This window comes from Barbatula barbatula (assembly GCF_947034865.1).
Source record: "Barbatula barbatula genome assembly, chromosome: 16".
Lineage (NCBI taxonomy): Eukaryota > Metazoa > Chordata > Actinopteri > Cypriniformes > Nemacheilidae > Barbatula > Barbatula barbatula.
This window is the reverse complement of record NC_136779.1, coordinates 20,525,497-20,537,945: the sequence shown is the minus strand read 5'-3', so window position 1 is coordinate 20,537,945 and position 12,449 is coordinate 20,525,497. Positions and strand designations below refer to the sequence as shown.

Sequence of the window (12,449 nt, the reverse complement as noted above, 5' to 3'; positions counted from 1 at the left end):
ATAATGGGCGATAACTCACTGTTACTATTTCTGATTTAGTATTCATTCAAAACACCAATAAAAAGATTTGGTATAAAAGTTTATAACCTTACTAACCTAACTCAGGTTCAGTTCAACAAAAGTTCTTAGATCAATGGTTACTCGACCATCACTGTTTATGTAAGCCACATACACCGGCTTTGTATTATTTTTATGGTTTTTATTACAATTACAGCACAGTTCTTCACAGTGATCCAGCACAGGAACTGTTTGGTCTGCTCAAAATAACCTTGTCTTTTTCGTACCACTTTGTAGTCTGTGGAATTATGTTCTACCACAAGAACAGAAGGGCTTTGTGGAACCATTCAGACCAACAAAAAACTAGCTTGATTTTGAAGTATGGTCACATTTGCACGTATGATCTTAGAATTGCTGTCATGCACTTAAATCCCTTTCTTTCAATTCTTAAGAAATTATATGAACATTGCGATTGTTTTATATATGAGTATTAAACAAATGAACATGGAACTCATGAATGAAGTGAACTGGAGAGCATGAATATAAGCTGGTTGTTGGCTCGAATGTGGATGTGCGCCGCTGGTTGCGTGGAAACTGATCAGTGCGCTCGCTCTCTCTCCACGCGTCCAGGCGCGCTGCGTCCGTTCGTGCGTGCGTGCCGATCTCCAGCACTTAAACCAGACGGAATATTTGCCCGAACAACTCCCTTCTCTACTGCAAACACATGCAGGCAAATGCGGTGACGAGCAGAAGAGATCTCAGAGGACTGCAGACATGTGAGTCGCTCTTGTGTTTGTTTGAGAACGCAGCCGAACGCGCACTTTTTACGCATGACAGCGCGTTTAAACAGGAAAATGATATAAAAGCTGATATACTTCAGCTTTTCTGATAAGTTTTACAGCGCGTGTGCAGACTGACTGCACGCGCGGTGATGACTCATTATAGCTAACTTTGTTTTATTTCTTAATGCATAAAGATATTCCTCTTCCGAGTGAACGTGTTAGTATGTGACTTCGTGGCCCATTATGAAGTATTAAAATATATTTACGCATTTTACTGTAGATATGTTATGTGGGTATTACATGCAAATGCATATGTATAGTATGAATTATGAAACATATAAAGGATACATATATTATGTTTTTTATTGTTTATGATAATATTTATTTTGTGTTTTCTTCAACTTATTTTTAAATGTTTAACTTTGCTAACTAAAATGCCCCATTGCTACCCAAAGGAGACGTTTCTACCTGAACTCACATTAACTCACACAAATTTGTGATTGGGTAATATAAAGAATATTTAAAGAAATCTTGATTTAAGTTTTAAAACTTTATTCAGATGTGCACATTTTAGTTGCGCTTCTGCTGTAAACGTGTCAACACATTTGTTGAACTATAACTTAAAATTGTCATAACAACATGTTATTTACCAGTTGACTAATGTTCGTGAAGACAAGAAGCTCATAAATTGTGCACTTAAATTATGCATCATTTAATTTGTGTCTTCACCTTTTGACCTTGAAGATAATAAGAGAACGAGCCGTGACATGGTGATGTATTGTTTGCTTTATGGTTAGGTCGACTTTCTGTCCATGTGGATTATTGATTTGGTAAAACAGTGCTAATTAAGGGGGTTGGCCCACTTGGCCCAGGGGCGTAAACTATCACACCCTACCAGCGGTCACGAGCGCTCAGACATTATTTGGAATGAATTATTAAAGAATGCTACAGATGAGGAAACACAACAGTGGACTATGAACTGTTCCTCAAGATGAAGCCATCGCTGTTTTCTGAAGACCGATGATGATGAGGTTTACCTGACACGGTTTATTTTAAAGTAAAGTAGTTCCAACCTAATTTGAAATATATCAACATAATATGTAAACTTGTTGGTTTACCGTCTGTTTCTGTTGCTCCCGCTTACCTGTATTTTCAAGGGCTACATGTCTTTCACCGACTCTTAAAACTGCATTACAATGCTGTACAATGCATTGAGTTTACCTCAATGTTACAACATAAAGGACATTTTTAGATTACATTAAATAATTAAAGAATGTTTATGATTGGGAATATGAACTTTCTTTAGCGATCTATCAATACGTGTAATTTCACCCAACAGAGGACGGGGGATTTGCAAACGATATAATGTGTGTGCCAAGCTGAAAAAAGTGCAAACCAGACAACATATTTATTACCTTAGAATTAAAAAGGTTTTTTACAGCCCTTTGATCGTGATTATTATCCAAGTCTTAAACTGCAGCTCCAGCCTTCATCAAGAGCCCAAATGTTCTACATTCATAAAAAGCAGGAACGTTTATTAAAAGAAAATCGTGAAATACAAGTAGTAATGCTCTCAAGCTAATCATACTGTACCATTAGTGCTGTCCAGGGTCACGGTTCTCTCCCGGACCCCGTGTACCATTATGCTTACGTTCAGCATGAGTGAACAAGATTCACCGTTTAATGAAATGACCAAGTGGCATTAATGCGACAGTCATCATCTCAGTTGAGTTCTATCCAATGACACGTCACTCAATGCAGTCCAATTCAGTTTTGCTCTGTCAAACCGGTTTATGCTTCAAGATAACAATCACCTTTACCAGTCCTTGTCTGATGAATTTTTCATTTTCGTCAGCTCATTCTGTTTGCTGGACTCTTGATTGAGAATGTCCTCACAGATGTTGGAAGTTCATGGAGCAGTACAAGTTTTCACTTTGTTTTGAAACATAGTTGCTGGTTTCCAATCCCTTACGAAAATGAACCATGGTTCAATTCTAGTCAATGTCTATTAACCATGTTTTTGGTGGATTGATGACTATTGGTGTAACCACAGTTTTACTAGTTTTAGCAAGCTTAAACCTCATTTAATTGACTTTGCATTTATGTTATGCCATAGTAATGGTTGTTAACATCACCGACTGATCACTGATATGTCTCATATGTTTTCCTTCTCCTGTCTGAACAGGTTCATTGGCCTTTCATTGCAGGGTCACACCAGTCCTCTCCCCCAAAATGTTCCTCCTGAACCTTTTAACCTTATTTTTCATCCTTCTCTTCTTTCTTCTCTTCTGTAATGTAAGACTCTCTCCTCAGATTCTCTTGTTTCCTCTCTTGTTCTCTCTGTTGAATCATGTAAACATCCCGTGTGGTTTCTCTTCACCCCCCACGTGCTTCCCTCGGACGTCTTTTTCCGTCTTTGATTCCGTCCGTCTCTGGTGCCATCGAGCTTTCATTGATTTATGTCGGCCCTCTCAGTTAACCCGTCTCCCCAAGTCTCAATTTTAAGTCTTTGTTGTCCTCATCTCTCCCTGTCCGCCTGTCTCTCCTCATGTATTCGGACCACGCATGTCATGACAGAACCCTGTTGTGTATTCATGAACGCTACTGCTTTTCCAGCGGCTTCTGACTCTTATCTAACCTCTCCTCCAACAACTTGCCGCTCTTACAGGCATTTCTCTGAGCTCACCCCTTCAGACTTCTGGAAAGAAATCTTCGCAGCTTTCAGTATTTGAGGTTCTTTTATACTGGCTAAATAACTGGTCTTGGTTTGTCTTTTGGCAGGAGCAGACTTTGGTTAGTGAAGCATGAAAGCTGGGTTAATGTCTCTCTCTCTCTCTCTCTCTCTCTCTCTCAGCCTTCAGTTTAGGCTCTATTTGCCTGGCATTCTGGTCCAAAACGTCTTATTTCCACCCCCCCCTGCACACACACTCCCTCCTTTAGGAAACTCCCACTTGTTATGTGATACTAAGAGGTACTTAGAGATCGATTTCATTTTTAATCTGCGTAAGTGGACAGCGGCAGGTTTACAGCCATTTGTCATTTACATCTCACTGACTTGAATTCCTTTTGGATGAGTTAGATAAGAATTAAAAAATTGTGGGTAATAAAAGCCGAAATAAAGACTATTATCAGATTTATTTATGATATCGGTGAACGATGTTGTCATTTTTTAAAGTTCCGAAATCATTCAAACGTAGATTACTAGTAAGTAGTTCTTTCACGAACTAAAGGAGCTTCCTTCTTGAGCATGAAGATTTGTAAGGGGATAGCCGCTTCTTATATGTTGCTGTTGGTATATTAATGAGCCGAAGTGGGAAGACGGCTATTTTTAGAGGCTTACGGGACCAAATAAATAAAAAAGTTTGAATGACAAGATAAGTTGTCATTCATCGTTACTTGCACTTTGGACAAAGCGAGCTGCGTCTTGAGTGTAACTATTATTATGGATTACTGACCACGACGCTGGGGAGATTAAATATCCAAAATGGCAACCGCAGTTCGAATAGCAGGCAGTGTTTCTTGCTTGGCCTCTCTTGTACTGTACATCAGCTCAAGCTGCTGTCTTTTCCATCTACAATATTTAAACGACCTGCATTTTTGTAAGGCAAAGCCAGGTTAAGTACAAGCATTACAATCACGGAATACGAAACGCAGATTCCGCTTGAGGCGAAGGAGCGTGCACTTTAGCAGTACGTGTACGTATGCGAAGTGTATAATCCAGACATCCAGAAAAGCTGTCTCACCTCATTTCGTTTACAGTACATAGTAAGGAGACATGTGAATATAACATAATGGGGTTAATGCACTTATACTTTGCTCCAAGATACTGTTTCAGAATGTTTTGGCGTGTATAAATAAATTCCGCCTTACTGACATTACTTAAATGGGATCCTGAGAAATCACAATTACAGTATCTTCCAGCGACCAGTGTGAGGTGCCTCTCACCCTGTCAATTATTTTGTGTGAACGTGTTTGATGTCATGACTTCAAAGGGTGGGTCATGAGAACGGACGTGTCTTTAAATGTGATGGGGAAGGAAGTCTGTTCGGTGGTTTGAATTGACGGCAATTGGCAGGATTGCTTCTACCAGTTTTCACGCTAAAATTAAGCTTTTACCCTGATGAAGAACTTTTCATGGGTCAGTTGGGCTGTATAATGAAAAATGGCTGTTAATACTCTCTTTCAGGCCATCCAAGATGCGGCAACATTGTTTCCTCAGTAGAATAGTAAATCATTTTTTTGCTGAAACTGTAGTCATAAAATGCAATTCCCCAGGCGCCACGTCTTTTAAAGTCCAAAAAAAGAGATACTGATAGAACACGGCTCCTGTCGAAATATTGACGCCTTATAAAGCATATCGATCGGTCTGTGCAAGAAGCTTAATGTTATTTACAACAGTATTACTGGTAATCCATAACGTTTGTCAGATGTTTTTATTGTGCACGAAATTTGGTTGATTGTCATCGCATCCTTGTGCCCTATTCATTTACATGTTCAGAGACTTTCAAGTGGGAACTCTGAAGGGAGATATACAATATACAATATAGCAGTTTGGATCACAGTTGGCGCAGGGAGTGAAATGTATATTTTTTGCTTTATCTGAGACTAGACTTGTGTGACGTCCCCTTCCCCATGGAGCCTCTCAAAGGTGCAAAAACATCATTACGAATGAGCCTTTCTTGTCATATTAAAGATGGGTTAACATGCTATTTCATGCATTGTGACTTCTTTACACTTTTAAACGTGCTGGCTTCTCATGCTTAACATGGTCAACTTGTTAAAAAACCTGTGCTTGATACAATCCCCCGGCATTCCAACTTGTTTCGGAAAGTTTTTTATAATTATGGATTTGCAGCTCGTCACTCTTGCGATAGTGAGAGAAGTTAAGGTGTTGGTTTTTTCAATGCGTTTCAGTGATGAATGTTGTATAAACGGTGGATATAACGATGGATTTGGAGATCGATTGAAACTGATAGATGGAGAGGTCCCAGTGCTAAAAGATGCCAGACATGAACTGCACACGGTAAGTCGAACTAAATCATATATCTGTGATTTATTGGCAATCGGCACGTACGTGCATAATGTAAACAACATGAAGGGATAATGCGATGATGTATTGTGTGCTCGTGCTGTAGTTCCGTCCCCACTGCCCGCCTCCAGCAGCTTGTCTTTTTCGGGAAGTAATCATACAGCAGTTTCTGTCTTTATAATACATTTGTTCACACTTAATACTCTTCGAAAATACGACATATGCAATACTACTGTATGAGTACTCAAGATTAATATGAGATGGGCAGAAACTGCTTGTTTTACCCCATCTTTAATAATGCACACGCAGACTGTTTTTTGAGGCTATGGATTGTCTGTAATAATGTTGTAAATAATGTTCAGCATGGACTGATAGATTCGCTTCATACAACGTCAATACATCAGGTCAGCAGCAAATTTTCATTAATTGCTGAAATAACCCTTGAATTGAATGTCTGGTTGAGTCAATTCTATATTATAGGAGTAAGTGGTTGCTCGCTTTAAGTAAAAAAAAATTGTTTAGAAAGTTACTATGTTTTAATGATGAGGTAATTCCAATATGTATAGTTTTTTTTCTACGTGGTTTTATAATGTTCGGTAGAAAACATTTCCCAAGTAAGACTTCCATGGCAGACCACAGATCACAGGCTCAGTGCTTTTTTTCATTACATCATCCAACATCAGTCAGACTCTGACGGGGGCAAGTAAGTTGTTTCGTCGCAGTGCCAAAGAATTACCTGCTTCTGAAATCGATGTAACATGGTGTAGCAGGAACAGCAGGACTTCTTAGTCCGGATTATTGAACATAACAATTTTCGAAGAACCTCAAAGAACTTGAGAACTGTCAAGTAGTAATCTACATCAGAGTAAGAGAACTTCACCCAACTCACAGTTTTTTCAATTATCTACGCTTTGTTCCCACACCATGTCATTTAATCCCACTGCTGGACAATTAATGCCTGTGGCAGTGCTGAGAAATTAGGCCGGGATTTCAATCAAGCACTTCAAGGAAACAAGCGTCACGTTTCCCCTGTTAGCAAGATGAGCGGATGTTCACTAAATGGTAATTGTGTGAAACTAACTTTTCTCTGCAGCAGTAGAAACACAACGATAGTGGGAAACAATAATAGAGAATCCCCTGTTGCTTTGAGCAATTTTAGCAGCACGCTGACATCAGTACATTAAAAGTTTCAGGCATCAATTAACTGCTGATTGACATTTCTGTGTGTGGCCTGATCTACTTGTGTGTTATACTCAGACACATGCAGGTATAGGGGATGTAATTTATTCTAAGTTCATTAGAGCCAATCAAAGTAAGCTATGTTCAGATCTTCAAAACACTAGGGATTGATGAGAACTTCATCAATCAATGAAAGAGCTCTTTTTTTGTGGTTAAACCATGAGTTGGCTTCAATTAAAGGTTTAAAGCATGGGTCTTCAACCAGGGTCTGCGGCTCACAAGCAACCTTTTGTTAAATATGTAAAGCATGGGACCGGAAATATTACAACCAAGGTTTTATTTAAACTGCGCAAGTGCGGACAAAAACATACATTCAGGTAGCAGAAGCGATCATAAAAAACGATAGGGCCTAAATAAAATAAGTTCTTATGTCTTTCTTTCAGGAGAGTGCATTCTTTGTCTCTTAAAAAGGATGCATTTACACTTAGCCACATAAGTCTCAGCTGAACGGATAGGAATCCGATCTTCTTTTCGCACACAAAATGCAAATGTTAACTCCGGCAAAATGAAATGACAGATAGTTGTCTTGCTTTATTTATTTTGCAAATGTATTCATGTCTAAAAAGGCATGAAAAACTCGTAACGTTTTCTCAAAACGCCTGTGCTCTCGTGGCATCATGCCTTTGCAGAATAACCACAAGTAGCGTTCTCCAGGATGACGAAAGATCTCAGCTCTCAAACTCCGTCTACCACTACACATGTATACAGCCCCACTGCATTGCAGCTGCTCCATCCCCGGCTGTTCATTTGCCTCAGGCGCGGCTAACTTGCCAGCAACTGATGTAAAGCGCTGATGTATGTGATTTTAAGACCAGATACATACTTGATCAGTTTTGATTGGATAGCTATCCGATCAGAGAAAATGCATCAAGTGACCTGGTTAGGGTCTATTTTTTGTGTGCAAACAAACAAAACTAACGACTATATTCAAAAACTTCCTGATTTGAGTTAGTTTCCAGCACACGTTCCCGAGACATTGTTTGTGTGTTCTGATGTAGAGCCTGTGTGATCAGAACGTGCATTGCGTCGAGCGATGCTGACACCGGATGCACTGTCATGTGGCTTGTGTGTTTGTTGCGTTGCAATCTAAGGAGGAGATCGAGGAGTAAGAAACCTTCCAAAACTACCTTAACATGCGTTTTAGGGAAAAATGAAGATCATACTGATGTTAAACTTCTTAAAGGCAGAATGCATGATGTCTTAAAGTGCTAACTGTAGCCTGCTAGCACTGAAATCATGATCCCACCCTCCATGCGAATCGCTGTCCAAAGCCACGCCTCCTCCAAAAAAACATGAACGCACACAGACCAAAAGCTGTTGGAGAGATGGCGAGAGAGATGTCACATTCACAGGTAAGAAAACATTACTGGAGTAATGAAATAAAAACAATCGGAGTCAGAGTTTGATGTAGCAATATGTCACTTGTGACACTTGCGGAATGTGTAGCTGTGTAGTAAAGTTTTTTTTAGCATGTCGGGGTTTCGACGAGACATATGCCTCCGTAGAATAATTTGTCTTATGTGAGCCTATTGTTACTGTATTTCCTAAATTCACCTATAGAATTACAATCCAAACCAATAAATTCTTCTCGAAGCATGTGCATACCTGTCCAAGAGAAACAGAGCAATCATGGTATAGTCGTTCATACCCTTTTCCTCCTGGAGCAGCGGGATGCAAATTTCGTTGGGTGAATATGCAAACAGGACCAGTCTCAACCAATGGCTATCGTCAAAACGATAAATGTTTTTATTGGTCGAACGTTCTTTATCCTACGCCTCTCACAGACGAAATATAAGTATAAAAAATATTTGACGGCTATACTTCTTGATTGCTATCGGGATGTGAAGAGATTTCCCACCAGCATGACAAAAATATTCTGAACAGAATCATGCATTCTGCCTTTAAGGGTAAGTCATTAATGACAGAATTTGTATTTTTCGTCATAGTAACCCTTTACTAAACTAAGGTTCAGGACAAGGTAAGTGTTTAGCTGTCCATCTCACAGTGCATTAACATTTAGTTATTTAGCAGACGGTTCAATGCAACTTACAAATGAGGTCAACAATGGAAGTAATTGGAACAACATAAGAACAACAAAAAAGCATAAGTGCAATAAAAACTGGTCTCATATAGCCTACCACAGTTTACAGAGCTACGTTTTTTTATAGAAAGAGTAGAAAAAAGTAACAGTAAAATTAAAAAGTAGGATGCGGCAAATCCCTTAAAATAATCAAACAATCTATATGAACATTAAAAATAACTCACAGAAAAGTATGTAATTGCAACAATGACATGCATAATAGTGCTAATGTAATGTCTTTACATAATATTGCTGTGAGAATAAGAGTTCCTTCTATTTAAATAGCTCTGTTCACACATTTAGTATAAGGGGTCCCTGGTCCATGTATCTCTCATCTAAGGGGTCCTTGCCCCGAAAAACGTTGAAGACCCCTGGTTTAAAGGATGAGTAGAACATTGAATCACAGTATTGTACAGCAAGACTGGGAAATGTGAAACTGTTTTCTTGTTTCTCTGCAAATAAATGCAAATAAAAAATAATATTTTTATACGAAATTTGGTAGAAATATTGTTAGTAATTCACAGAATGAAACAAAAAATATAATTTTATCTTGATAAAAGTAACCAATAAAAAGTAAATTATAAAATCCAGGAACTGTCTCTAAAATTTAGAGACCATATTTTGTCAATATTACTAATTATCTCTATATTATTTTTTTTCTTTTTGTTTTTAAAAACAGGCACTTTGACCAAACAGCAATTGTTTCAAAGTATATTCTTTGATTTAATATGTGATAATGCAAATTTAATTGTTTAATCAGTTTGAAGAAATTTATGGAACAGTTCAAAACAACTAATTTCCAATGTTTGGTTCTTGATGGTTAAAGTGTTGACCCTTCATAAAGCCCGCCCCCTTTTGCTATTTCTGAGCACTCCCAGTGCACTAAAGAATATTTATAATGAAATAATAATTTCTGGGAAAAAAAATATGTGTACTTTCAGACAAAGGCAATAAGAAAGTCGGTAATATGCATTTAAAGTATACGTACTGTACATTCAGCATTATCTGCATCTATGGTATAAAAATCTCCCCAACTAGAGTCCACCTAGTGAATTTTAGCCATTTCAAGCATGGATTGTAAGTCTGTTACATTAAAGAATGAGATACTTCTAATTAATTGACTGTGTTCTTCAATCTTCCAGGATCACAGGCTGTGGGGGAATTTGATGTTCGATACAACCCCCTACATGCTCACAGCACAGGCAACAATCTAAAGGGATTATGCCAGCTGTGCAACAATGCCACTACGCTCAGCTTGGCTGCTTCGTCACTCTGTGGTTATGTGGTTGCTCCTCCACAGTTTGGTGCTGATGACACTGTGTTTCCATCACGCCGCAACCTCCTGCTCCAAACGCTGTTACTGTTCCGACAGCGAGGGCTCGTACAGTGGTAAAACCATGCGTTGTAGCAACCTGGGTCTTACAGAGATCCCTCAGGACATTCCCAATGACACACGACGCCTCTACCTGGATTACAACCTTTTGACCAGCATCCCGGCCAATGCTTTTCATGACCTTCCACTGCTGGCGGAACTGGATCTTTCCCATAATGAATTTGCTCTGCTTGAACCTGGAGCTTTTCGAGGCCTAGCAGCCTCGCTACAGTTCCTGGACCTCTCATCCAACCAGCTCACGACACTGGACCCGGAATCCTTTGAAGGCGTTAAAGCGAGATCCAACCTCACTGGAAACCCCTGGCACTGTGACTGTCGGCTACAGACGGCCCTTCCGCACCTGGATCTGGAGCCCATGTCTTTGACTGGTATCATCTGCCAGACCTCGGAACCTGCTGACTCTGGAGCCCAAGGTGTGCCCTTCCTGCTGGCCACAGACCTGGACCTGTGTGTGGTGCTCAAAAAGACCACGGATGTGGCCATGTTGGTGACCATGTTCGGATGGTTCACCATGGTCATCTCCTACCTGGTCTACTATGTGAGACACAATCAGGAAGATGCCAGGCGTCACCTGGAGTATCTCAAGTCTCTGCCCAGCAGGCAGGGCAAGTCTGAGGAGTCTTCCACCATCAGCACTGTGGTATAGCATCAGGCCATGTGCTCATGTGGAGGAAGCTACTCAGGCTGCCAAAAGGCAAAGGGCATAGAGGGCAAAAAAGCAGCATAACTTAAAATCTCCTAACCCTCCCTCCTGGAAAAACCAAGAAGGCTTTGTTTGTACATCAACCACGTAGTTTAAGGCGCTTCTCAGGACTGGCGAGTACCCGACCAAACCAGGATGGACTTGTAACAAGACGCTTGTTGGTCAGTGAAGTGAAACATCCACAATAGGGCCATGTGAAACACATCATGCTGAGACAGAGACCATCCACAGGCAAGATGCATTTTTGTGGAGACCTGCAGATAGAGACGACTGGAGAAAAACAGAGCAAAATCACAGGGGCCATCTAATCTAATCCAGATAAATAATTGATTCAGAAATGGCCGAGCTTCAAGTTTATCTTGACTAAAGAGGTCTGTCTGCTCTGCACGCTTTTAAAGGAGAAGTTGTTGTACTTCGTTTTTAGTCAGTCGCCCATTTGGCAGGCAATTCACAAAGTGTAAAGCACCCATCCTTCAGGGCATTTACAAAGTGTACTGTTGTTGTCCCTATAGGTGACATAAAAGTTTTACAGAGCCACACGATCTTGCACGCATCAGTGATTTTACAGGTCTCTTAGTACACAGACTGCAAAAGTAAAACTCATTGTAGTTTGCTTCGATATTCCCTGGCGTAAGGGAACAGTGAGTTGTTTTCCTCGCGAGGCGATGCAGCGACAGTGATGTCAGGACCTAGAAGAAATAAACAGGTTGGCTTGTTATTTTCGTGACCAATCACTGTAAAATAAATCCCTGTTAAAAATGTTTCAAGGGAAAATACCACAGGGGCACTCGGTTGACTTTCACAAGTATTGCTGAAATGTTTCATTACTTTTGATGTTTAAAAATAATGAGATCATGTTGACCACCACATGGAAGGTTTGTGATGTTTCATGTCACATCAAATACTGTGTGATCGTACAGTTTCTTATGTAGAGTGCCAGCAAGAATAATAAAGAACGTCTGCCAAGATAAATTAAAAAGTCAAAATTCATCTAAATGTTCTATGATTTAGTATCTTACAAGTGATATCCATGTTAACCCTTTCAATGTCTGGAAATTACACAGAAACTTCAAAACCTAGTGAGTTACCTGCCTCAGCATCATTTAAAGTCATCATAAAGCTGACAATTCTCATTTATCATAGAATGTTGCAGTGTTTATTATAGATTAGACTATCTGTGGACAGGCTTCTGTTATACGAAGTGGCTTATTTGTTCAAATGTATAT

At 39.6% G+C, this 12,449-nt stretch overlaps 1 protein-coding gene across 1 annotated transcript; it reads left to right on the top strand.

Moving 5' to 3' along the window:
* Window positions 1-700: 700 nt before the first annotated feature.
* Window positions 701-12,192, top strand: lrrc3ca (leucine rich repeat containing 3Ca). Its single transcript, XM_079475853.1, has 2 exons — window positions 701-773; window positions 10,270-12,192. Exon 2 carries the CDS (start codon window positions 10,366-10,368, stop codon window positions 11,164-11,166), a length of 801 nt encoding a protein of 266 aa, XP_079331979.1. The 5' UTR covers window positions 701-773; window positions 10,270-10,365; the 3' UTR covers window positions 11,167-12,192.
* Window positions 12,193-12,449: the final 257 nt, after the last annotated feature.

What these genes read in the sequence shown, in the direction of transcription:
- lrrc3ca (XM_079475853.1), top strand. Translation starts at nt 10,366, where the DNA reads ATGCCACTACGCTCAGCTTGGCTGCTTCGTCACTCTGTGGTTATGTGG.